The sequence below is a fragment of the Malurus melanocephalus genome, unplaced genomic scaffold (genome assembly GCF_030028575.1).
Source record: "Malurus melanocephalus ecotype Western Australia unplaced genomic scaffold, MMel_1.1 scaffold_116, whole genome shotgun sequence".
In the NCBI taxonomy this organism is placed as follows: Eukaryota; Metazoa; Chordata; class Aves; order Passeriformes; family Maluridae; genus Malurus; species Malurus melanocephalus.
The window spans coordinates 1,322,293-1,349,848 of record NW_026623348.1 but is presented as its reverse complement, the minus strand read 5'-3'; the positions used below and the strand labels follow the sequence as shown (position 1 = coordinate 1,349,848).

General features: G+C 38.8%; 1 protein-coding gene across 1 annotated transcript in view; it reads left to right on the top strand.

The window, feature by feature from the left end:
* Positions 1–27,556, top strand: part of FBN1 (fibrillin 1) — a 139,924-nt gene that overhangs the window by 51,911 nt on the left and 60,457 nt on the right. The window contains exons 7-16 of the mRNA XM_057369896.1: positions 2,125–2,250; positions 6,612–6,737; positions 9,087–9,245; positions 12,103–12,279; positions 13,578–13,718; positions 14,499–14,618; positions 17,997–18,122; positions 20,242–20,364; positions 24,967–25,089; positions 25,994–26,146. Of these exons, the coding sequence (XP_057225879.1) occupies positions 2,125–2,250; positions 6,612–6,737; positions 9,087–9,245; positions 12,103–12,279; positions 13,578–13,718; positions 14,499–14,618; positions 17,997–18,122; positions 20,242–20,364; positions 24,967–25,089; positions 25,994–26,146 (1,374 nt within the window). The remainder of the gene's footprint in view (positions 1–2,124; positions 2,251–6,611; positions 6,738–9,086; positions 9,246–12,102; positions 12,280–13,577; positions 13,719–14,498; positions 14,619–17,996; positions 18,123–20,241; positions 20,365–24,966; positions 25,090–25,993; positions 26,147–27,556) is intronic.

The window sequence follows — 27,556 nt, the reverse complement described above, 5'->3', positions numbered from 1 at the left end:
TGGACATTTTTGAAAGCCTATGTACAATAAATATGTGGCCCACACCCCTGAACTCATGCCACACCTAGTTAGATCCCTGTTGTTTGTGTCACAARAAAGCTGCAGCGAACTCTCCAAAGGGTTTGTGCAGTTTGGAATAAGGATACTTCTGCTTACTGGTCTGTATATGGTGCCAACAGAGTTTTGGCCCTGTATGTTTGACTTGTATTTTCCAGTTTTCCCTTCTTAAGTATTGTGTTTGTAATTTCAACAGATTTTTTTATGGAATCAYGTATTAGCTTTATTTTTCATGCAATGATACTAAATCCTTTTGAAATCAGATAACATCCATTCAGACTGTAGACGTTTCAGGGATTTCACATCCCTATTCAATCTAAATAAAGGAAAACAGGTTAATTCCAGGATTTCTGAAGACAAAAAGGAATCATTATTATTGTGTGGAGAAGTCAGAAAAAGTAAAGCAGAAGGGAYGTCAAGGTTATCTTCAAAAGTAAATAGAATATCACCGCCCAAAATTTGAGTTTGGCTGAACGTTAAATTAGTATCACAGCTGAGATTTTTAAAGCTACAAAGAAGAGAARTTAAACCAAAAGGTGGGATTTTGAAACAGACACCATGACTCAGAAGCATGACTTCTGTTTTTTTAATTTTTGAGGTTTTTTAAATTCAGTCCAGTGCCACGAAGTCTGGCTGATGACTGTTWCTAAAGCAGAGCCCTTTTCTGTAGCTCAAGTCCCAGCAGCAATGTGGCTGAGTGGAGGCTGCTGGGGCTGTGCTGGTTCTGTGACCTCCCAGTGCAGGGGTTCCCTCAGGGCCAGCTCTGCTCTGCCTCTGCTGCTGCAGCCCAGCCTGGATCAGTCATGAAGGCATCTTTACATAACGCTTTGCCATGTGCTGCAGATATGCCCCTTGGCATTCCTGAAACTTCTACTTGAGGCTCGCMGGAAAATTGCCTCTTAGCCTTTTGCACAGACATAATACTGTGCTTTTCAGGCTTCAGGACACAGTACAGCTGTCTCTCTGGGATTTCTAAAAGGAGATTTGAAGGCAGCATCTCCTTCAGCTTGTGTCATTGCATTGAAACCTGTGTCAGTGTGAAGCCCAAGAGCTCAAGCAAGCAGGTTTTATCAGCAGCGGCTGGTTCTCCTGAGGAGATGGGGGAAGTGTGAGCATTTGGATCAGAGAGGAGCACTCTGTGCTCCTGAACGAATTTCTGAGCAGCAGACAGGGCAGCCCCTGGGGACTGYAAGCCAGACTTCCCCAGTGTTCCATTGCAATGCCACTCCTCCTTTAGCCTCTTTTCTGTAGCTGTTACTAAGCTGTAGCAACACTTCTGCAGCTAAGTGACGACACACATGTTGTTGTGCTAAAATAATTSTGAGGCCAGAAACTGGGGCCTCTTGAAAATGTTTGTCTTGAGCTTACTACCTAGCCTGTGATATCATCTTTGTTGTTTCCCTTTCCTCAGTGAAAAAAATTAAAGTCAAAGAAAGAAAAACAAAACGGGAAAACCCCTCCAAATTTGTGTATGTCTATGCAAGTCTTTAGTCGTTTCTCCTGAGACATTAATTATGTCTATGAAACTTTTGAAAGTCAAATCCTAACCACTAATATCATTGCTGCTGATCTTGCTGGAGTGTCAAGTTAATAATTTCCATCAGTAATGACTCTGCAATTCCTGTGCCTCTCCATGAGGCCYCCTCCATGCACACTGCAACTGCTCCTCTGTGCTGGTGGCCTAGGCATTGTGTGGGGTTGCCAAGATTTTTGAGGGGGTAAGTGATTCTGGGTGACCAGCTTTAGACACTTCAAAGAAACTTGAATTCTGGCAGGCTGCGTTCTCTGCACACCATTCCCCAGATGTTTTGGAAAAACAAGCAATAGCAGTTAGATATTTAATGTCTGTAACAATAATAATCATGTGATTTCTTGCAGAAAATATTTAGAGTACTGTATTTAATCATACTTTGCATAGAGTAATTACAAAATGAGTGTCTGTTTTCCCAATATTATGATGGGTGAAGAATGGATTTAGGCRTATTTAATTTCTGTGTAGACAAAGTATTATGGCTGTTCTTGAGAAATGAAATAAAAGTGGGTGTTTTTTCCTTTTTTATATCACAGATGTGGATGAATGCCAAGCCATCCCTGGGATCTGTCAAGGGGGAAATTGCATTAATACTGTTGGATCTTTTGAGTGCAAATGCCCAGCTGGACACAAGTTTAATGAAGTAACACAAAAATGTGATGGTAAGAACTTCTAGAACTTTCTTCTGAAAGTAGAAGGGGGAGAGTCTTTGTTTGAGGGACCAACTTTAACAGTTTATAACAAACTTTATGTCTCTTTTGCCTTGAATATGCAAATAGCATTATTCACAACAAATACAAATATGGGTACTTTCTCCCAAACCAGAGAATGTTTAATATTGGCCCGGCAACTTTTGTAGCTTTTTATTCATGTGACATTTCAGACTTGAAGGTTCATCTAACATTAAACATTAAAACATCAAAGCCACTTCCTAACTGATAAGTTGCTTTAGAAATACTTGAGGCACRTGTTTCTTTGTGGATCTTTTGACCAAAAAGTGTATTTGAGTGAAAGGTTCAACACATTCTTATCTACTCAGGCAAACTGTATTTAACATAAGTGGGAGTTCGACACTGCTGGGTGAAGACTGCTGGGCTGTGCTCTAAACTCACAATGCATATRTTACAGAAGTACAAAAATTTTATCTTCGTTTTCTGGTCATCCTAACTTGGGGATAGAGCAGGTGCTAGATATTAGTGTGGAAATATATTGAACCTTGCTAATTTTGAACTGTGATTTGATAGTATTTTTTCTCTTTCTAATATAATAATCAAGCATAGATGTCTTCTTTGCTGTAAGAGAATTTGGAATACATAAGGAACATAGTACTAAAATGTGCCAGTTGCACGTTATTGATTTGTATTTACCGTGAAGTCCAGATAGTGTTTAAACTCTTATGACTGATTCTACTTTCAGTCATTAGAYAAAAATTAACTTAATTTGAGCAGACAAGTTTCATAAGTGTTTAGCAGTTTTGGAATGCTAGCTTTCAGTACCATAAAAGTATTTGTGAGAGGAAGGTGTGCATTCACCATCCTTTCTTGCATCAAATGTTCTTTAAGAAGTGCTCAAAACTTTTAAGTCATTTTAGAAGAATTATGACTTACTCTTTCAGAAGAAAARTCCCTGTTGTAGGCAAAACTTTGTAGTTTCTTTTCAGGTTAGGGAGAGCAATTCAGAACTTGTACACAGGATGGTTTACATATTGTCTGCCAATGATTTTGGCAGAATGCAACTTACATTTAAGATAGAACAACATTGCAAGTGTTTCCTTCTGTGGATGAAGTACCAAGAATGTGGTGAATAGGAGAGACTGAACATGTGCCTTGTTAAGTGTTAGTATGTGAAAAGCTGAGAGCTCTAGGCTGCATTTTATAAACATTTTGATGATATTTTACAATTGCCAAATCATCTTGAAAAAAACCCCAACCAACAACCAAAGAACAAAAAACCCCCGAACAACCACCACCCTCAGAACTTGCACTTGCTARCAGTTAAAGAACTGAATTTAAGAACCTGGTATAGGTTGCTGTGTTCCCAAATCTTGCCCCAAATTTCCTTCCCCATTTGTGAAATCCCTTTGYAGTGATCACCTGGCTGCAAAGATCAAATGAATTTTTCCTTCTTCAGTTTCATACCTATTGATTTTTGAGCCTCTACAGACAGTCACTTTCAGTGCATCTTCATATTGCATGTACCAGTCAGTTTTAGTTAAAGCTGTGTTGGTATTGCTACAATTCCAAGAATGAAAAGTACCACCTTTATACCACTGAAATAGGCATGAMATAGGATAGAAACTCAACATTGAGCATGATCATGCAACAACAGCATATCCTTTCTGTTCTTTTTAAATTATCCTTTGAATTYTGTAAGACAGAACAAGACAAGTTGTTTGTTTGACAGTAATTAACTATAGTTAATTCTGATACATGGTAAATAAMATCTGATTGTGTGTTTGGTTTAGCYTYCTATTTAGCAAGTAGGACTTCTGGCAGTTGTAACATGTCCTTGGTCATTGATTTAGTTCAGCTGGAAGCTACCTGCTGAATTATCAGTACTGTTTCTTAAAGTAAGATTATAATAACAATTGTCAAGTACAGGGAGACAGTCAATAAGATGGGAAATCAGATATGTTGGCTGAGGTTCTCTTTATCAGCATAACCGGTGGAAATCTGTGTTTTAAGTGCTACATTYTTTCACTGCTTGATACAACCATTTCTTTTTCATTTGCATTAATACTGAGGTAAATTCTTTTTTTTGGTGGTGACCAGGAGAGTAATTTTTCCTGGAGTGGCATTTAAGTCTGCAAGCACATCAAGTATACTTACCTTTGTAAAACTCCCATACTTAACAATGACAATGTCGGTTATATGGATGTCAACAGTAATATAAATAGTGAAATACTGTTTGGGTTAGGCTTAACCCTAAAATAAAGCGTGATAATTTTGCTTTTAAAAAGGTCAGCCTCTATATAAACAGTGGCAACACTGACTTTCAGATAAACATAGGCAAATTTGAGTCAGAAAATGCTTGAATCTGATCCATTTAGGATTGCATTTTTCTCTGTTAATTAAGGGCTTTATTCAGACCAAAATTCAATTTCCACATATTTTGTCACTGAGACTTACAGGACTCCTGTGGTGTATAATCTTTGAACAGAAGCCAGAAGTCTCATAGCAGTGCTCCCAGGGCACTGGGACTTGAGGCTTTGGCARCATCCTCGAAGTAGCACTAAACAAAAAGTCACACCCCTCTCCCACACCCAAGTGAGGAATGTGACCCACATCAGGACAGCTAGCAAGATGMTGGGGAAGAATGTGTGCACAGGGGACCCAGGGTCCTGCTCCACTTAGGATGGCTCAGTCTGCAAACTTGGRTTATCTGTGTGCTACTCCAGTTCCTCCACTGCTTTCCTGCAAAGGCAAGGGGCCACAAAAATATTAGAGCTTCCTGTGCTTTGCTTGCAAGAGCAGAAGTTGCTACTTTTTATATTATTGAATTTTTATATTACTGTCTTCACAGAAGTAGAACTGAGATCCTCTCTACTTGCTGAAATGTTGGTTWACAGTCCTGTGGGACTTTGGGTGTTCCCTCATCTGCTGGGGCCAAATTCCAATTTAGGCGTTACATTTAAATTCTTCCAGTCCTTTTTAATGACTACAGTATTATTCACTCCTTGCCTTGGTGTGTTGGGTGGTGTTGCCGTAGTTCATCTCAGAAATGTTTGTGGCTGGTGAAATCATTATTACAGTCATGTGTCTATCTGTTCGWAGGTCTCTGGAGGGGAGGTTGGGTAGGGTCCTGTGATGCCATTATTTCTAGCTGGATGCTCCCTGTCAGCAGAGCAACTGGGTGATTGTAGATGGCTGTGACAAGCAGATGTCAGTGGTCAGCCTGGAGAATAACCTCCCTTTGTGCTCTGTTTGGCTGATTCCTCCTGTAGGTATCATGGAAAAGCGTGAGCTGTTTTTAAGCTCAGCAGAACTGCAGGTTCCTAAGAGATGAGAGCAGTGCTAATTAGATACAGCTGCATTGTTCAGACAGTCACTGGAAACCAAGGGGAAAGTAACTGCACATCACAGGCRGGCTACTGGTGGTAATTAAGGAGCACTTGGGCTGACATAGGTTATTTTTCACATAGCTGTAGATAATRTAAACTAGCTGTGGAAGAAACTCTTCAAGTGCCCTTCTGCAGCTATGATGAGTTGTAAGAGAATATTTGTCAGATTTTTCTCCTGCAGACTTTGAAAATTTTTCTGCATTGTATCTATGATGATGATTTAGATGTATGGATTGAGATTTGTTAGTGAAGAMAATCATGAGATAGTAATTATATTTTAAAATCACTGACAAAATATMAGGGGACTTCTGGACATGGCCTGATTTTCTGCAGTAGATATTTCAGTTATATTCTTGAAATCTGTTGAAACTTCAGAACATTGATTTAGTGGAGAAAGTCAGGAAAGATAATTTTTGTTGCCTGYGGTCATCCCAGGCTGTAGTCCTGTCAGATTGCATTAGTTGAACAATACCTAGCTGCTCAGTGCTTTTGTGTGGGGGATTTCCAAGACAAAAACTGAGTGCAGTAAGAAGGACAGGCAGTTCAGTAGGTGGTACTTTGAGTACTCTTTGAGTCTGTATTGAACCAGAGCCTCAGTGAAGTACCAGGAGATGCTGTGCTGCTGGAGATAATGGTTAAGCTCCTGATCACTGTGGTCATTTCACAACACAGTTTGCTTAATTCTAGTATGCAGAATTCAAACTGGACAGCTTTCAGTTTTCTTATAGTTAGTAAATCTCTTCTGCAGTTTTAAGTTTTTAATCCATCCTTATTAAGCAGTAAAACTTTTGCAGTTTATAGATAATTTTTTTTAGGTTCTGTTTATAAGTTGCCTAACAAAAGATGCAAATTGAAAACCGCTGATTATGCTGTGAATTTGATCATTACTACTAATTATAAAATACCTCTTCTTGTGCCAAAACTAATTTAGCTAACCTGCCCCTGCATCTTTTTGTCTTGAAGATATCGATGAATGTAGCACCATTCCTGGAATTTGTGATGGAGGAGAGTGTTCAAACACAGTTAGCAGTTACTTCTGCAAATGCCCTCCAGGGTTTTATACAGCTCCTGATGGCTTAAAATGCATAGGTGAGTAGAATCCTGTGAACAGTAGGACTGCAGGTGTCATCAACATTCATGAACATCTAAAATGGGTAAAAATGTATCAGGAAAGTATTTCAGCTTGTGAACTTGAAATCCTTCTTTTATGTAGAAGTACATCATGTGCCTGTATATATATTCTGAAATGAGTTTTTCGTTTCTAGGATATTTCATTTCCTGGATGCCAATGAGAGTTGCTTTTATTGCTTCAGATTAATAGCTTCTAAATTGCTGTGGATCATTAAATCATTGATTGCTGCCTGCACTTAATATTTGTGAGCAGGATTCACCTTTCTGTAACAAAATTTTTCTAGGGATACACAACCTGTATTTGCTTTTTACTTTTTATAGTTACCACTCAGTCAGGACTGCCCAACATTCACACCCATGKCATATTCCTGCAGTTTCCCAGCATTTTTAGCCCTGGTATTTGTAGGCTGAAGTAATCCAGCTAAAGAATTAGAGTTTTAAATGATGGCAAGTATGATAAATAATGTGTCAGACTATGAGCCATCATTAAAATTTTGGCTTTGTGTTTAAGGCAAAAATGGCTGAATGGGAAGCACCATCAATTGTCTGCAGGTATTTTGGATTTGTGTGTAATATGCAGAGTCCCACTTGCCATATTGACAGGGTCAGAGCCCAGATCTGTATTGATGCTGGGCAAAACGTGTAATCTTGATTTAATTGCAACATGCCTGTCCTGAGTGAAAAGTGTCAGCTGAATGTGTCTGTTCTGTTAGAGAGGAGGAAATGCTTCTGAGAGGTGTATCCCTTAGGAGACTCAAACTAAGCAGCGCTGGGGCCAAATATCCAAAGGATGCTTCAGGAGCTCCATTATTACAAACCTTTAAGAAAAGATAAAGTAAAGTAACTCTCTCCTTGAGCTGAAGAGCAGAAATAAGAGAAGGGCATTTCATCCCAAGTACATGAAGAGTGCAGTGAAGAAAGCTGTTAGCCCATACTTCCAACTGACATAAATTTGTTTGGTCTGTGCTACTTTTGATGGCCTCTTTTTAAGCAATATCTCTGCAGGGGTACTGGAGAACAGTTTCGAGTGCAAGGAACTCTATTTGATTTTTAAGAGGGTAGGTGAAGGAGTAACTATGTGTGGCAGTTTAGCCAGGTACCAGCGGAAAATGAAGAACTGAAAACTGATTTTTGTCCCCTCTGATTTAGATTTCCATCATATGATGATATGAGTGATATAAATAAAGTTTGGAAATAAAGGCCAACCCACTCTTTTAGCTATGCTGCTGGTAATGTTCATGTTCAGGGCTCCAGCTAATAAAAGGCAGAACTCTCACAACATATCACTATATGCCAATTTCCTCAAAGTAATAAGAAACTTCCTTTTTTTTTTAATATCCACTTAAGTAGCTAGTAAATTCTGGAAAGCACTGTTACTAGACAGATGAATCCCCATGCCCTGGATAATTGAGGTACTGTTGCTTTAGGGAATGATGYCTGCTGTTGTAAGACTGTATCTGCAACTTTTTCCACTACATCTTGAAAAGCAAGGATTTGTATATTTTAGAAACAAACTTGGTCTGGTTTATCATGCAGCATCAAATCACATCACAGCTTACATTGAATTTGACATGATGTGACATATTGTGAAACAATTCCTCAAAGCTTCAGATGGTATCACAAGATTATTTTTTATGGTTTTTTTTAATCCCCTCCACATTTTCTTGTCCTTCTCTAAGCTGAGCTATCTCTGTGCAATGTTGTTAGAGCTGAGTATACAAAATCTGGGTACAGGACATTCTTTGTAGAACACATGCTTACCCTTTTCAGACAGGAAGCCAACACATCTCCATAAACAGTGTGATGGCACCAGTTAAAGCTGCTCTTTCTTGCCTGCAAACCCATATCTCATCAAATCACTACATACTTCAGCTGGGGAAGCCATGACTAATGAAAGATGAATTAATGCTTTGAGAGCTGCAATCTGAATTTATTGCTTTGTGCCCGTGCTTTCAAATCAAGGCTTAATTGATCTGGTACTATCTTTAATTGAGATGGTGCTGCAATTTTTCTTTAGGGGCGCAGAAGCATATGTTGTTATATACTGAATATATGTTTTTACTGCATTTTTGCCTCTGTTAACTCATCGCTGTTCCATATTTCACTGCAGCTTTCTCACAGGAAGTGTTACACTTGAGCCCAAAGCAATCCAGATCTTACCTAGACTTTTCTGATTTTCTGATTCTTGTGACGTTGCAAGGGCTGTGTCACCAATAATGTAACTCACTCCAGAAAAATGAGACCTTTCCCTTTTGTGAGTCACATTCCTCATTGTACTGATGGTTGGACATCTCTTTCTCTCGGCAGACGTGCGCCCTGGGTTCTGTTTCTCCACGCTGAGCAACGGGCGCTGTGGCAATCAGCTGCCGCAGCCGCTGTCCAAGATGCAGTGCTGCTGTGACAGCGGCCGCTGCTGGGCCTCTGCTCCAGCCACRGCTCCAGAGATGTGCCCCATCCGATCCACGGGTAAGAACCCACCTGTGCTCTCATCAGTATGGTTGGACAGTGAATTAGCATGGTTTTTTGGGTTTTTTTTCTGTAATGTTTTCATTAAAGAGCTACACATAATGGTTGTGGCTGAGGGGCATCTTGGCAGATTGTTTAGTCCAACTCTCCTGCTCAAGCAAAGCCTCCTGTGGCAGGGTGCTCAGCACCCCCAGGAGGGCAAACAGAAAGAGTTATTTGTTGCTAATTAGTGTTTTCTAGCCAAGTTATTCTGACCTTACCTGGTTCAGATCTATTTTCAACATCCACTTCAAGCTCAAGTTGCTTCCTCTAGACCCTTCTAATACATCYCTATTCCCTCTGCATTTTCATTCTCATTGGAAAACTGGGATTTCCTTCCTCATGACAAGCTTTCTAAGGTGCTCTATGTATTTGCTGAAATTGGACACAGAGATGGATTCTTTCTGCTACCAAAATGTGCTGTTTATTGTTATTTTATGTTTATTGCCTCCCTGTGTATTGAAATCTGCAGATAATGCATCACTTGAATTGAGAGAAAATGGTGAGATTGTGAAACTAAGTATGAGGGAGTTGAGGGAAGACGATTGTGAGATTGGTTAGGACTGGAAACCTAAAAAAATGCTTTGAAAAAAAGAAAATACAAGAAATGTAAGAATTGATGGGATGACGTTAAGGGAGGTGCAGAGTTTATGAAGGAATGGGATTGTAACACTATAGCAGTGCAACTCTGAAGAAATTGTTAGAGCTCATGTACAGGCTTTTATTATTTTTGTTTTTAATCCTTTGAGTGAAACTGCATAGTATTGGAGCAGAAATCCACAATCAGAACTCTTGGAAGACTTTCTGTCACTGTCTTATKAATGATACTTAAACATCCTGAAAGTTCAAAACTGGCTAGAATAATGCTAAAATAGTGCTTTCTATTAATAACCATCTGAAATAGGAAGACAAGGAGAATKTTTTCAGTCTTAGCACAGTTTTCATCAAGTAATTTCTAATTAATCATATCTAACTAGTGAATAGCTGGGTGGAAAAGTAAAGTAATTTGGCCAAAGCTGCAGACTGGAGACGTCATGGAGAAGGAGCTAGAACCCAGGACTTCCTGACTCATAAATCCATTAAAGGTCTTCCATGGTTACATGCCACTTCTTTTTTGGTTTTGCTTCTGACCTGGGATATAAATTGGGGCTATAAATTACTCTTTTAAAAAGTGCTTTGAAATTCTTTGAAAGGCTTTACATGTATTTAAGGTATTGCTGTCATTGTTGAATCAAGTTCAGTTGCTCTTTACTTAGTGTATCCTGAGAAAGCAAGACAAGGAATTTAGAGCTGTCAGTGGCCCAAAGTCTCTTTACTTCTGAGATGGAAATTTACTGCACTATAAAGGGGAGCACTAGCTGCATAATGTAACTGAGTAGCTGAATTTTCAGTGTAGGCAGCAGACCCAGTTGCTACTACAAAATAGGTTGTTTATTGCTAGAAATTACACATGGAGATTAAAGTTGCAATAAAAAAGGCTTGCACTGTGTTTTTAACATGGCAGGAATTGCTTATGTGGGATAACAGGGTTTACCACTGACRCTATTTAAAGACTAAAATAAAGGAACAATAGAGGGAAATGCAGTGACACATGAAACGAACTGATCACCCAACAGCATTAAATAAATGCAAACATCATAATCAGGAAAAGCAGAACTTTAGGCTATGATGTTTTTTTAACAAATCCTCTGTGATTCAGGAAGTGCTTCTAATGTGTTTTACAGGTGGAAGTAGASATGAGATGAAAGTGTTGAAGGCTGAAATATCCATCCTAGTTTTCCCAAAATTTACTTTATTTTTCTGTTCTCATTTTTTTTTAAATTGTTTCAGGAATTCATTCACCTCTAGATTTTTTTTCCACATTATATAATTTCTCTGTTGTGCCACAGACTTTAAATTTTGAAATTCAGAGATACTGGCTGCACAAATAGTTACTTGTGTACACACAAATTGTGAACATGAATTAGGTCAGCTGGAAATGTGGTCTTTGTGATACTCTGTGTGCATTTTTTGGATGGCAAATTCCAAACCCACACTTCCCAAAGACAAAAGAGTTGTGGGCAAGAGGAAAAGTGGGGCAGTAGGGCAGATGGCTCTGATGGAGATTAACAATGGGAGAATGCATCACACTCAGCACAGACCATGCTTACAGCAAAATAGATCATTGTCCCATCATCTGGAAAAGGATGAATTTCTGTGCATCTCACTTGGTTTCTCTTTGGCTACCCTCCTTAGCCTGCACCACATTTGGTTTCTGCTTTTATTGGCAAACTTAATTTTCACAGGGAAATAGTGTTAGTTTATTCATTCTCTAATTGGTTTTGCCTCATTGCTTGTATTTATATGTCTTTGTTTTAGGAGGTTAACTTTTAAGAAATCCAGTTGGAACTGGGCTTTTTTCCCTGTTCAGTATTTTTCTAACTCTGTGGCAAGCTTTCTATTAAATTAACTTGGGATCAAATCCAAAGTCCTTCTTTAGGTAAACTTCACACTAAGTTCACCAAAGACTTTTGCTTGAAAGAAGACTAAGTAGTTTAGGATCAGGTCCCTGCCTCACTGTTCAATTTCATGTCCAGAATGTCAGTTCTGTTACCTTTTTACTGACAGTCTTCTGACAAGTAGTGTTGGGATTCTGTGGATTAATGACTCAGTTCAGAGAACAAAGCTTGTTACTGTGAGGAAAACATAGAGGCTCACATTTTCCAGATTATTTAAGTTTTGTTGTGGCTAATCTGAAACACTGCAGAAAAGGGAAGAGTTGGATTAAATGGAAAAGGCTGTGAGAGTCTAAAAAAGCATTCATGTTTTCACATTTCAGATGAGTATCGTAAATTGTGCACAGTCGCTGCTATGCTGCCAGCAAGGCCTGACCTTCCTCCGGTCCGTCCTGACATCATCCCTCGTCCTGAYGTCATCCCTCCACCGATCATTCCTGGTGTTTACCCTCCTCCACATCCAGAAATCATCTATCCATCCCGGGTGCCACCACCTCACCGTAAGAGACAAAGAAATAACTTCTCCTTGCACCATGTGCAATTTAGCCTCTTTGAAAACATGTGTTTCTCAGGAGCAGTGTGCCCCCTTCTGCTCTTGGTATCTTTTACTTACTTTATGTGGACAAGGTACCTATTTCATTGTTTTTCCCTGTAAAGATAGGTTTCAAAAATTACATTCTCATTTTCTGTACTGTGGCTCATGTATTGTAGTAGTTACATTACTGTTATTTTAAGGCTGTTGTGAGCTTTACTGCACGTCAGCACTGAGAAGTATGAATAGCCCTTTGACTAGGTTTTTACAGGTATTTACATTAAAGGTATTTACATTAAAGGTATTTACATTAAAGAGCTTGTCTGAGAGAAAGCAACTTTTTTCAGGTTGCTTTCTTCACTTGCACTTGGCCACGTAGGAAATGTGCTGATAAAAATTACTCTGCTGGACACTGAGACTGACCGAGTGCACAGAAAGAACTATTTTGGTGAGACACATGGATGGATTAATTTTCTCTAGAGTAAGAAGGAAGCCAGAGAGAGCAGACTACCAATACAGAGCAGCATACCAATATAATATAGTCCTTATTCTGTCCCTTGCTCAGAGAATTTACTACATGCCCATGTAGGCATGTGCCACCTGAAATTGTTTGGCGTGCACATACTCTTTTGCAAGTAAACAGAAGCTGATTTTGCCCRTGCTCTGTGCAGAGGCAAGCAGTCTCTGCTTGCCCTGGCACCAGCTGAAACTATTTAGTCTTGATTCAGCACCAAGCTGAGCTAATAAACCTAAGAGGCAAAGTATTTTAGCTGAGGCTGACACTGCACTGACGTATCTGCACAGCTTCTGGTCAGCTGGGAGCAGGGACAGAGCCAGCTCACGCCTGCCTGCCAAGGACAGTATAGGCTTATTCCCAGAGTTATCCCTGCCCTCCTCACTGCTATCTGGGAAAGCAAAAATAATGAACCAGTCTTCCTGCTCTTTGCTAATCTAGGCTTTTAGTAGAGTCCCTGCAGTGCCACACACCCACTTTACCTCTCGGTGTGAACAGACTTGGTCCTCTTTGGCAGGATGAGAACAGAATCAGACTAGCCACAATGAAAATTTCTGTCAATATTAGCTGTTTTCAAACCAACCTCCTAGAGTCAAAGCTCCATTTTCTCTCTCCCATTCCACTATGTAATTCACATTACAATGAAAGGTAAATGGGAAATCCTTTTAATGGGAAATCCTCCTCAAGTTGCAGATAATCAGAAGCTATTATGATGAATTATTAAAGTATTTTTCCAACTGTTGTTATTTCAGCGATCTTGCCGGTGAACTTAACTGACTATTGCCAAACATTCCGACATCTCTGCCGTAATGGACGTTGTATTCCCACTCCTGGGAGCTACCGCTGCGAGTGCAACAAAGGATACCAACTGCATGGTAGAGAGGAATGCATTGGTATGTGCTTTTCTGCTGTAAATCACAGAGGGGAATTTGATTTTAAAGAAAAAAACATTCTTCTCTGCACAATGTAACAACTGAGATCTTAAATAGGAGAGCCCCGCCTTCAAAAAAACCCCAGTCAAGAGACTTTGAAGAACTGATTGATTTCAAAAACAAACTTACTTTTACATCAATTTTGCCTTTAAAACAGTATTTGACAAATCTTYTAACAAAATTATACAGAAACAAGGATTTCTTATTTTATTAACCCATGACTATAATGTGTTTATTAGTGATTGAAAATGATASCTCTAAAATGCTGTCAACTTTTTGAGGATGCAATGACCTGTTGTTAAAAAAAACCATAATTGGTTTTTTGGGCTTAGTAAGATTTGCAAGCCCTCTTTCAGCTCTTGAGTAGTATCTTGTTGGGATTTTGAGACCTTTGGAACTCAGCAAGAGCTCAATGATAGAAACAAGGATTACCTGTGTTTTACAGGCAAGATTTTGGTTCTGTCAAAATCTGTGTCTTCGGTGAATCTGGGAATGTGGAGATGTGGGATTAAGGCCTCTACCTTTCACAAATGCAATATCTTATCTTACTGAAAGTTCTCTTTTCCCGGCTCTTGCTTATCTCAGAACATGGGATCTTTTTACTTGGATCTCAGTGGTGTCCCCTTTTCTTTCAGATTGAAGGGYGCTATTTCTCCAAGTACAAAATGATGAAATACCCCTGCAGGCAAAAATAACTTTCAGCCAGTGTCGTAATAAAATTATATTGTCTGTGTTCCACAGATATTGATGAATGTGAAAGGAATCCATGCATTGGTGGAGACTGTGTGAACACCCAGGGATCCTAYGTCTGCCAGTGCCGTGTTGGGTATCAGAGCACTGCCACCAGAACAGAGTGCCGAGGTAATGTGCTGTTGCATGCATGTCAGCAGGGAAAATAGTTTTTAACCAAAATTTAAGAGATGGTTCAAATATGAGAGGTTAAAGAAAAAAAAAATCAGATATGGCAGTAAAAATGATTAACCTTCTGCAACTGGCTATTCACAGACTGGGTTATGAGAAAAAGCGTTTTTATCTTGTGCTGAAAGCATTTTGGCACTWTTTATGGCTTTGAAGTGGAAGAGTTATATATATTTTTTTTAATATTAAGACATTTTTTTCTTTTGTTACTTGAAGATCTCAAGGACAATTAAACATACCTTCTTTGAAGAAACCCTTTTTGTATAAAAGAGTAAGAAAGTTGGGGGGAAAGATGAGTCTTCCAGTCAGTAAACATAAGATTACACTGCCCATGTGTTGCCTCTGCTCACTGTCAGAGAAATAACTAAACATAAATTACAGCAGTGAAAACTTAGATATGGAAAAATAGTGGTGCAATGGGAAGGTCTAGATGCGGAAGCTGTAGAATCCTCATTATAGTTATTTTGAAGATCAGACTCAACAGTAGTCCTGAGGGTCTTCATCCTGTTTTCCTATGGGAGTGGGGACCACATAACTCCTCAGCAGTCAACCAACCCTCTGTCAGGGTTTTGTCACTCCCAAATTATTCTGGGGTAGGAATTCAATTGTGAAAGTGGATGGATGCAATCCTTTATAGTTAATAATATAAATAARTATATAAATATATACTTTTAAAAAATATAAATAAAATTAATAATGAGAGATTTCTGACAGAAGAATGAATGACTGCTGTGATATTCCGTAAGAAATGAAGCAGGATGCTTGACTGCTCAGTCACAACTTGCCTTCAGATTTTGCTTCCTGCACTGAGTCTGAAGCAGAGAGTTTCTAAAAAGCCAAAAAAATGTTATCTGGATTAGTGTTTTTTTTTCCTTCCTTTCATGAATCAGAAAGGTGTTTGTGGTACAGCAGYTTTCTCTCCAGTCCAGCAGGACATGCAGAGCCAGCACCACTGCTGCATGTTGCTGGGGAGTATTTGACCTAGTTGCTGCCAAACAGCATCTTCATAGTTCAGCTGACTGGTGGTGAGGGAGTGCTGAAGGGGAGTCACAACCCTGATGAATTTACTCATGAGTCATTTTTGTCACACGCTTTTAATTTGACTGATTCATTACACAAACACATGGTTGTCAGAAGCCCAGTAGCTTAATGGCATTTAAGTGTGGTCACTTAGCAATTCCTTTTCAGTCTGGGAACYGTGCTTGCTTGACAGCCAGAGCAGAAAATGCTGTGATGTGCAGAATCTTGGTTTTCTAAAGGAAATTTTAGGACTAGTGTAGGGAAAAGCAAAAGGCTAGTGGGGTGCATTTGGCAAAATATACACATAGCACTGGTGCCTGCCAAAATCAGCATTTGTGTAGAATTACTTTGCATGACTACTTTGGATGTTGAGATTTTATTTTTTGCATGCCCAAATGTGTCTGTGATGATGGGCCTTTGGAAATGTATTCCTTACATCTGTGGGAAACGAAATCACCGTAATGACCACATGTTTATCTATTCCTTGCTCTGAGGTTCCAGGGAGGGTTTTTTTCTGCATGATGACTCTGATTGGTGACTGATTAAACATTGCAGTCTGTATTGCAAGCTACTGATTCATCCATTATTAGGATCCTATATAATTTTAGTAGGAATTTGGATGAATGAATAGCCTAATTGGAGACACAGGTGAATTGGGTTGTCATATTATGATGGGTGATCTAAACAAAAAATGCTTCTCAACTGTAGAAGAGAGGATATGAAAGGGACCTCAAAAATAGGTGAAATTTTATGATGATTACCTATGAATGTGTGGGAGTCAAAGCTTTAATCGCTAAGTGCTTACTATAATCTACTYAACATTTCTGACAAGAGGTCAGGCTTTACAGGGAAATGGCAGCAATTTTGGATATTTCAGTGAGAGAGGGGCTTTGATTTTTTGCAGGTTTCTTTGAGGAGAAAATAAATGGTGGTGTTACTTCATTTGAGAACAGAAAAATGTCAGACTAGTGGTGGGACTCTGATCAGTTCTGTATATTTAAAGAAAAATGAGATTCAGTATTAATTTCCAGCAACTTTAGATGGCATTAGGTGCATAAAAATACAAAACCTTAWGAGCTCTAAAAATTAAAAGGCAGAAAATCTTGAGATGCTGTGGCATTTCTGCCTGTCCTAAGGAAGAAAGCTGGAGGAATAGCTGAAKCCAGACAGGTGCAACCAAGGGCCAGAAAAGAGTGGGGAAAAGGGACTGAGCAGAGAGGAAACTCGTGTTTATTCATTGTGGATTGATGATTCTTGTTTATCAAATGAGGTTTAGCAAGCCTTACACTTTTTCTGGAAGGGGAGGGCTGCGAACYGCCGCTGCAGTGAGTGGTCACTGAGCAGCTTGTGCCTGGGTTGGCCTGGCTGCTTGTTTGCAAAACAGTGATTTTGCAATCAGGGAATTCCCAGACTCCTCCCAGAACTACCACAGTTCTGAGAAGGCAAGTATGGGTTCACAGTCTCCAGACGCATCAGTTCCCCTGGCCTAAGTGTCCAGAGAGGGGGAGCATTTGGGAGCACAGCCTGTGCTCCACTGCTTCCTGAAGTGCAGCAGTGCATTTCTACAGAGAGGGCTGGGGAAGGGCATCCCCAGGGTATTTGGRAAGCGTGGGTGCATGATGGATAGGACTGCATGGGCTGGTTGTGATCTCTGTGAGCAGAGACCCCTGTGAGCAGGAATCTCTGGGAGATGGTCCAGGCCTTGATGGAGAGTACYGAACAATCTGAAAAATGTCTAGACAGTCTGTCTCAGCATCTCCTCTCCCCTCCTTTGGARGAGAGGGAGAGCTGCCAGCCTCGTGTGATATCACTATTCAGGTCCTCCAAAGCACTTGCCAAGCACCTCCTGCAGAGAGAGGGAAATGAGGATCTGATTTTTGGAATACAAAGTAAACAGGAGAAATTCTTCTGAGGTGGGAAAGTCTTGAACTTTCCTGTTACCTTACAAAGCAGCAGCAAAAGACACGATTTCCCCTATCTTTCCTTAAGTAGTTAGTACTGTTAAGGTAAAGTTCAGTAAAAATATTTTAATGATGAGCAAAAATGAAAAAAAAAAAACCCAAAAGTTGTGATTCTTGTTTGAGAAAACTGCAGGGTAATATTCAGTGAAATTCATTCCCAGCTACTTGAAATTTCAAGCTATTTTCCACACATTCAGTTATGGAAATCAAAATAAATCATTTATCAGGTGAATACAGTTTCCATGTAGATTTAAAAACCTAAGGGAAGGGGAAATAGGAAAAAAWTCCTCTTAAGAAAGAATCACCCAAAACGTTATTTTTCTTTCTGRTTGGCTTTCAGACATCGATGAGTGTTTACAGAATGGTCGTATCTGTAATAATGGGCGATGCATAAATACAGAAGGAAGTTTTCACTGTGTGTGTAATGCTGGCTTTCAAGTGGCAGTTGATGGGAAAAACTGTGAAGGTAAGACTTTTCTGAARTTACTCCATATCAGTAATTACGGTTGCAAGAGGTTATTCACATCAATGAAGAAGACAAGGACCCCYGGTGGGGGGAAGGGAAGGAACAAGGAGTCAGATTTCCAAATGCCTTCTGCCGTATCTGGGAGGGCAAATAAAATGTCTTTTGCAGCYAGTTCTGCAGCCTTGGCTTGGCAATCCTCAACGGGATGTCTGTCCAGCAGGAGAAATAGCACATACCACTATCACAAAATGCACTTTCTTTGATTGGAGTGGTACATTTTAAAACATAGCACAAGTCACATGCTGCCTGATTTTACTGTGTTTAACAGCATGCTTTATGGGATCTTACTGGGTGACTAGCAATGTGGTTTATGTACATGTGGGCAGGTCTGACCTATAAAAACTGTTTCAACAAAAATTTGTAAACATAATTGATGTGTTCCTACCTCCCAGACCTTTAGTAAGGGGAAAAAAAAGAAGAATGTTCTTTATCATGCTTCCCAAGGTCCTTGGGAGGGCTCCCAATGATCTATTCATACGTTAAAAGAATTTCAAGCACTGTTCTTAGAAACATTTTTGGCAGAATATTATCTCAGTGATTCAGCTCAAAGACTTAATGCCAAAATTCCTGGTTGGGATAGAGACACAGTTTTTTTTTTTTAAACCATAAATTATTTTTGTCTGACTTAGCCTGTAAGTAAAAAGAAAACACACTGTGTCTAGAAGTGTAATTTCTGTCCAAGGCAGCTGCAATATTAAGGAAAATAGCACGATTCTGAATATATTGTAATGTCATTATGATCCAGTGATTTTATGTGCTAGTAGTGATTCTGTTAATCCTTGGTAGAGACAGACATTTTAAGACTCTGTTTTTCCTGACTCTTTTTTAGATACAGTTTAGCACCATAAGCTSCTTTTAAAATATCTTATTATGGAAGTACATTGACTAAATATATTTGGAAATTAGTCTATTCAGGAAAAACCTTCTATTCTGATTTCTTCCTTTCCCACCAAATACCATGTGCTAATAGTAATAAAAACCAGGACATCAGCAGTCTGGTAAAACATTTTTAATTCCATTGCCTGTGCTGCCAGAATGTCTGTTGCATCCACTTATGAAACACTTTCATCTGTGGCATTGTAATGCCTTGAGTTTTGTGCACACACACTAATCAGTGAAGACCGTGGCATTGTGCCATACTTTAATGTATCTGTGTGTAGTTCTTGAGATGAAACTGGTAAATACGAGTGATTTTTTTTTGGATGTAACATCCGAAACTGATTTCATCTGTGCCAGGATGAAGTAAAGACTGAAAGGATAGAAAAGCTTACTCAAACCAAGCACAGAATTCTCTGTACTTGCCTTTTTTTTYCTTTCCCGTTGTGTGAGTAATTGCAGAGCTCAGAATAACAGTGTCTGAGACGTCCACCTTTTCCTCTTTGAGTCCTTCATGCTATCCCATTAGGTCAGAGGATGAATAATGCTTTTATGAAGCTATAATTGCTAAGTATCCTTTTGTATGGCCTGTCATGCTGAATGCAGGACAGGGGCAGGTTTTATGTTAAATGGAAGTTGAGGATGGCAGTGCCCACAGAATGCATGCTTGAGGACAGTGCTGGTAATTCTCCTGTACCATGAATYTGAAATTTCTCTAGTAGAGGTTACAAAAGCTTTTACTCCAACCCCAAATGGTCACTCCTCCCCTTTTCAGGTCTTCTTAGTAACATAAAATTGTACTTATGTTCCAAACAGAAGGCTACTTCAAACCTAGTATCTATTTGGATTAAGATTGCAAACCCTCTTTAATTACATTATTTCTCACATTTTGATGGCTTTTACCAGCTGGAAGTTCTTAAGCTGTCCRGTTTCTCATCTGTTTTTTATTCTCTTTGCTTTTTTTTTGATTCATTCTTTTTAAGTTATTGATTCATTATGAAAAATGGAGTCATGGCTTTGACACATCCTCTAGGACAGTGCAGTATGTCCCATCATATGTTTCTGATTATCATTATACCTCTGACAACTAAGAAAAAAATTAAGGTTTATCTTTYKGGTATAACCAGTAAGAGTTCTTATGCTTAAACATTATGAACATTGTGTCTGTTACATACATTTTCAGATATGGATGAATGCAGCATCAGGAACATTTGCCTCAATGGGATGTGCATCAATGAAGATGGCAGTTTTAAATGCATTTGTAAACCAGGGTTCCAGTTAGCATCTGATGGACGCTATTGTACAGGTGAGTACAAGAAATTATGGTTTCCCAAAACTTGTGAGTCTCTCTTGATAGCTTCAAGAATAACCTTATTTCCTTACAGTGATCCTTGGGAACAAGAGGTATTGGGCAGGGTTCTCAGCAGATACAGTTTTCAAATCAGTTGGAATTATTTGTCATTGTTCAAGACAGTACTTGGTCTTCTCCACATTGTTGAGCAACTACCCTAACCAGCCAGTGGGAAGTTCTCTTTGAACAAGGACTGCATGATGTGACCTAGTTAAACTCCGTTTTTTTCTATGGTATCTTCTCCAGATTGGTTCCTGTACATCTCACATTTGAAAGTATTCTGCMTTTGGCCACCCAAACATCTTGGCTCATTACTTTCTTTGGGTTTTTCTCCTGTTCCTATCTGGGTGTTCCCAGTCAATACAGCATCTCAGAGGAATGCCCAGCACTCTGTGTGACCAAGATGCAGACATGAGCACCGCAGCCAGATTGTCTTTTCCATTTGCTGCACCAGCTCAGCAATATCCCCCATGGGAGACACTGCAGCCTACTGGTTGYGAGTTGTGTCATTAGAGTTTCCTTCAGTCCTGTCAGGAGCTGGAAATTTCRTGTATATAAAGCCTCATGTTTCAACAGGTTTTACAGGCACAAATCAGAGGTCAAAATAAAGAACAAACAAGTGGTGGACCAAGTTACTTACAGTTTTTCTTTTGAAAAACTCAAATTATTTTAACTCTTTGAATCAAGGCAGAAAAAGTGCTTCATTACACTTTGGCAACTTTAAAAAAAAGTCACATTGCAGCATCTTGTGGATCAATAGTGAAAGTAAATATTTGAATAATTTGATTTTGAGAGTTACTGATATGAAAGGTGAATTAATTTGGATCCTTTTGTTTATTAAACACAGTACCAGTCTAAGGCTTTAGATCAAAATCAGGACAGTAAATCATGTAAACCCGCTGAAACTTCTCTTGAATTTGATAACTCTTGCACTAGGTGTGCAGGACAGTGCTACTCAGCCTTCAGCTGAGGGAATCATGTAACTCTGCTKAGATGATTTCATTCTGGCTTTGTAATAGCGTTGTTTTGGTCGAGATATTCCTCAGTTTCTCAAATGAGCTATCGTGCTTTGCCATACAAGTGTCTCATTGGCCTAACAGCTGCTGGCTGTGTTGGCTGCRGCCTTCACAGGCTTAGAGCAATGACATTTATTTCCATTCTTACCTGTTTTCCATGTGGGATGTGTGTGCTTTGCCAAAGCTTATTTTCCAGCTGGTCTGTGTGTGGGGCGTCACTGAAGTGAGACTTCAGTGCCCATCAGGCCATGGCACATGAGCCAGATGTGTTCCAGGGATCCCTGGCTGCTCTCTGGTCATTAGCAGGGATGTGACTCACAGATGCAAACTTAGTCCAGCCCAAATGCTTGTCTTGATATTTGCCTTGAGTATCTTTTGGTTTGGTTTTTTTTCCAATTTTTTTTWAATTATATCAGTCTGGGCCCTGAAATGCCATCCAAGAAGATGGCAGCTCTATCTGACTACTTAAATCACAGTGATGCTCAGTCCTACAGCCTCTATAATGTGCCTCCTGGCTAAATAGGAGTATGGATACAGTCAAAAAAAGGGGTTTCTGGCCCTAGAGATATTACTTCTCTGCATCAAAGGAAGAATATTTGAAAATTATCCAAAATTGAAAGTTGGAACCAATCTGATAGTAAAAAGAAGGATTTCTCCCACTGCTTTTCAGCAAGCCTTGTTCTTTATGAATGAGTATGCAAACATTTATTACGTGTTAAAATTGCTACTGAGTCAAAATCAAACTAGATTTTGAAACCTGGACACCCAAATTACACTTTTTACCCACTTCATATTTGTCTCCTTTCCTCCACTTGCCCAAAGAATCATGAAACAATAATCAGGTAGGTCTTCAGTGTCTAGAGGAGCACGGCTCTTTCCAGTCATGTTACCAGAATTTTGAGTTTGAACTTTAATAATGTCTTTTATTGTATATTATGTCACTTGTCCTTATTGAGTCCTTTTCTGTACATTCCAAATGCACAAAGTGAATAATTTGTGTTCTACAGAACTGCATGTCTTTGTTGACACTGCATATCCTGAATTTGWTTGTCAAGTGCATGCATTAAAAACTTACACAAGGTAAAATTCTAAGCTCATGCTTACATGTGCAGAGAGTACATTGGGAATACGTGTCTGCACAAACTGACATTTCTGCAGCAGACTGGCTTCCTGCCTGAGCAGTTTTGATAAGGAATTAAATGTGTATTTGCCAAACTGGGGGATCAACGAAGGAATAGAGTGAAACTCATTGCTTCTATAACCATCTCATTTGATGYACTCTAAACTGAGTTTTCAGCTAGAAAGAAGGGCTTCTAACCCAAAGATGGGGATAATGTAATTAACACTTAGTTCCATAAAATTGGAATTTAAGTATAAATACAGGGCATATGCTTGGCTGTCTGGTAAAAAATTCCACTTAGTCTTTCTGAAATAACATGCCAAAAAAAGAATGTTATACCGTAGCCTTGTATATACCCTGAAATACAAGACATACTAAATTTATTCACCATTAGCTTCTTTTGAGGATGATTTGCTTGATTTTTCAGAAACACTTACATTGGGCAGGCAGAAGTTTAAAGCATTATTTCTGTTCCATGTATTGTTTCATCTTTAGATCAAACAGGAATTCCCCAAAGTGAAAGCCATTGCAAGGCAATTGAAAACGGTAGTTCAGTAGTCTGAGTAAACTTTTCCTTGTTAAAATAAGAGGRCTTTGTGTGCCCAGCTAGCACTACCAAGCAAGCTAAGCAGAAAAGGCACAACTCATTGAACATGGAGAATTAATCCGTTAGCTGGTTTTCCAAAACCASGTTGAGTATATTTTAAGTTGTCTAAATGGTGACTTTTACCACAGTAGACAGCAGAGCCTTCTCAAAGTTAGAAATTTGGACTTTATGCTTGTGTGTGAAGTTGATTTACTCTGTAAAGTCGCAGCCCTGGTAAAAGCAGAGGATTTTTATCCCTCTTTACTGGAACCAGGTTTCCAGCTGATGTGCACCATTTTAGGTGACCCACTTTACTTTTCTAAAATACATCTGTAGCAGTATTTCTGACACATTTGTAAATTGGTGCAAAAGAAAATAGATGGCACATTTCACCCTTTACTAGCTTACAAAATCTTCTTTTAAAATGAACTGTAGCAAATGGGAAAGAAGTAATTTTGCCTTTCTGTTTCTATAAAAAGCCTTAAAAAAAGAAAGTTAATTTTTCTTTTCTTGTAGGAGAGTCTTGTCATAGGATGGGCTCATTTTGAATCCCAACTCTGATTTTACCTGCACTGAGTAAGGACTAAATTTAAAGTGGGAAAACCATTTAAGATTTGTCTGAAACAGAACAAAAGATTGCAGGATGAAGTGGAAATGAATTAAGCCCATGTACTTAAATATAGCTTTTATTTTAAAATGCAGTTTGAAAAAGGAATCTTGGATATCATACAAGCCATGTTTTATGCCAAACAACACAAACTAAGTAAAACACAGAGGTGTTTCACTCTCAATTTGCCCTTTTAAGGTCAGAAAAAAGGAAATTGTCACACACACTGTCTCTTGTATATAGTGTGGAGAATTGTTATGAAGTGATTGTTTTATAAAGGTTATATATACTTCCAAACAATATTTTAAACGTTCCTTTTCTCTGTCACTTCTAAAACAATTATATGCTCTCTGCATCTAGAGAATGATCTTACTATTAGCAGGATACACAGCCACTATAGGTTTTTAAATTAATTTCACATCCCTTTGTGATAGTCTAATATKATAAAGCTTCATTATAAAGCTACATTCCTGTATTTCTTTGCTATGGGCCTCATTGTTCAATGTGCCMTTTTTGGGCAAAGATGGTGGCTTGTGCCAGGCAATTGCTTAGGGCTCAAATCATTAACAAATTCCTCTCAAGGCTGGAGTGCAGTCTGTTCATTGAAGGTTTATRAAATGGGCTGTAATGAGCATCCGACAGGAAAACCCAATTGTCATGCAGATCACCAGAGGGACAGGGACTGCAGGCAGGGACTGACTCGGGTGGTTCAGATGTGCTTCCAGAAAATGAACCTGCAGGAGGAAAGGAAATTCTTTGGTGACCCTGTGAAGGCACCTTATGCGGGGTGAACTATTCAATTTGCTATTTGGATTGATTTCTTGATGGTTACTACGGAAAGGGAATGTGCTGTTATGTACTGCACAAGTCCTTTGTCTTAGCAGCCACAGTTTCCTCCTTCCTCCAATTATGATTTTGCCTGAATTACCCTTAAATCAGAACATGTACCTCTTGGGAACAAGTTAGGAGAATGTTCTCCCTTTTATTCTCCAAGGAGAGCAAAATCATTTTGTTCTGTTTATTTCTCCTGAATTTTGCATTTTCTTATTGTATTTCAAYGAATTAATCATTATTCCTAACAAATTCTTTACTGGAACTACTTGCCATTTACCCTTGATATTTTTTTTATAGGATATGCTGAAAATAAACTGTACAAATGCACGTTTCAGCCAGGCGTTGAACACTATGTAATCTAACTTCTAATAAAGCTCATTCTGTTCTCCAACAGACATCAACGAGTGTGAGACAGATGGAATATGCATGAACGGGCGCTGTGTGAACACTGATGGCTCTTTCAGATGTGAATGCTTCCCYGGCCTTGCAGTAGGACTGGATGGACGTGTCTGTGTTGGTAAGACAAACTTCATGGAGTCACAATTAACCAACGTTAAGATATTAATGTTAGACTGATGGACAGATCAAGTTTGAATGTAGAATTTATTGTTTTTTTCATGGAATGGTGGGTGGTACTTATAGTGGATACTAATAGCTCTAGGGTACTTATTTTAATAGCCCATTTTGCTCTGTTTTAATTTCCTTTTTATTCAAAAAGAAAAAAAAGTGTCAAATCACAAGGTCAGGTAGACTATACAGAGTAGAGGTGACTAGTGCTGGATCACTTTTGAGTAGGTGAGAATTTGCCCTGTTTCGGTCAATGTAAAATTCTTCATTTGTCACTAAGCTTAAAGRTTTAATTACTCTGTCATCTCTTTTTAATGTGAGATGTACCCAATTTTCTGCCCGTTTCTGTACAAGCTCAGTGTTTGATTATAAMATACTGATGTGCCTGACAGCCATTTATGAGCCAGTTTTAAAAAAAAAAAGAGAAGAGTCACCCCTGGACCTGTAAACATAAACATATGAAATCTTATGTACTGGAATAGCATTAATGACTTTTCCTTCATTTTTTTACAAGCAAAGAAAGAGCAAAGCCTTTGTCCATTTCCCCCATRGCTTCTCTCTAGTTCAAGGTTAAGAAACTGATCATTTGCCTAGTAGTTCACTAATGCATGTTAAGTCATTAAATGCAGTAACTATTTGTATGTCTGAATTCTTGAGAGTGTGAGGAAGAATTTCCTGTCCCAAATAGGGGGGCAGGGTATAGGTGGCTGAAAAGCAGAGGAAAATAGTGAMAGATCGTTTGTTTTGACAGCTATTTTATGGTGTTCATGACACCCGAGCTACATTTAATACCTGTTATAATTTATGACAGGATAGTTGGCTATGGCAGGATTAAGAGAGATTTCTTCCCTCAGATACACATATGCGAAGCACATGCTATGGTGGCTACAAGAGAGGACAATGTGTGAGGCCATTAACGGGTGCAGTGACAAAGTCAGAATGCTGCTGTGCCAGCACTGACTATGCCTTCGGAGAGCCTTGCCAGCCCTGCCCAGCACAAAATTCAGGTATGGCATGTTTACTGGTAAATCTTCTAATTTCTGAGTTGTGTTGATAAACTAGTTTTGGAAAGGTAGAAGAAAGTTTTATATTAACATTGCAGCTTGAATCAGGATGTTATACAATGTTATACAACATAAACGTTGTATAACATATATTATTTTGTGTTACATATTTTGAACCATCTTCTATTGTAAGATTACAGGAGTTAATCTTTTAAAGCAACAGTAAATTACAGTATCTGTAATCCAGATTTGTTATACACGTTGAAACCAATTGGACATTTTCTACGTCTATTTTGGTAGATGTAGATAACAAAAAATATAATTTGTAACTCAAGTTACAAATTATTATTGTTAATTATTAATAATTATTAATCAAACTTGATTAATTCATAGATTCAAGTCCTTATGTAYACCTGCCAGTCAGATGTTTGCTGCATGAGTCCTATACCCTTCAAGTGATCTGAAGTAGTTTATTCAGTACCTCACCTTTGGATAGTCAATGCACAAACAAATGTCCAGTGAAKTTTCTTGTGTGTACTTGAGTCTGTCACTGAAATCCCCAGCAAGTGAAGTTGTCTGGGACATAACTTCTCTCTGGCAAGAAGGCAATCCTAACCATTCCAGTGGGCAGAAGTGTTTTAGGAAAACATTTCTTCCAACAAGACTGCTGACACAGTCCTTGCTGTGAAGCCAGTAAATTAGAGACCTTGGTTTCGTGGAGGTGACTGACTGCAGGGAGCTAGTTTGAAACCTAAATTTGTTAAGTGTTTCTTTTCACTCAGCAAATTTGTTGTTGCATATAAACAAAGTATGCCATTTGATATGTAGTTCAAAAGCATGTCATGCTACCATGGTATTTGCTTTATACACAGAAATAATTCTAGGTTTATTTTTAAAATCTGTTTTAGCTGATAGCTTTGTGAAAACATTAGGGAGACAAAACCAGTTAGAACAAATTAGGCTGGTAAAGCTGATGTGAGCTCTTCAGCAGGAACTTGCTGATGATCATTTTTATAACTTGGTGTGTTTGTTTATAATAGCAAAACACCAAAGATGTATTAGCAAAATAGGAAGGACCTTTRTGGCAATAATTAATGCTGAGCTGGCTCTCAGTTCATGCTATTAATTGTCCTGAACTCAAAAGAACTTGAACCCAGCAGTAATTGAGRCATTTGAAAAGCTTTGACACATATTTTAATTTGAATTTTTTTAAGATMTCCTTGATCTACTGTGAACTCATGAAGACACTCCTGCTACATGGAGTTAAATATGGGGCAGATTTATAGGAAAAAATGTTCTGTTTTCTGGTCTCTTTAAACATGCACCTTGAGCAAGGGCTTGGATATRTAATTTCTGGAGAATCTTACTGTGAATATGTTATGGTTCATTTGTGTAGGAGGACCAGCATGAAGT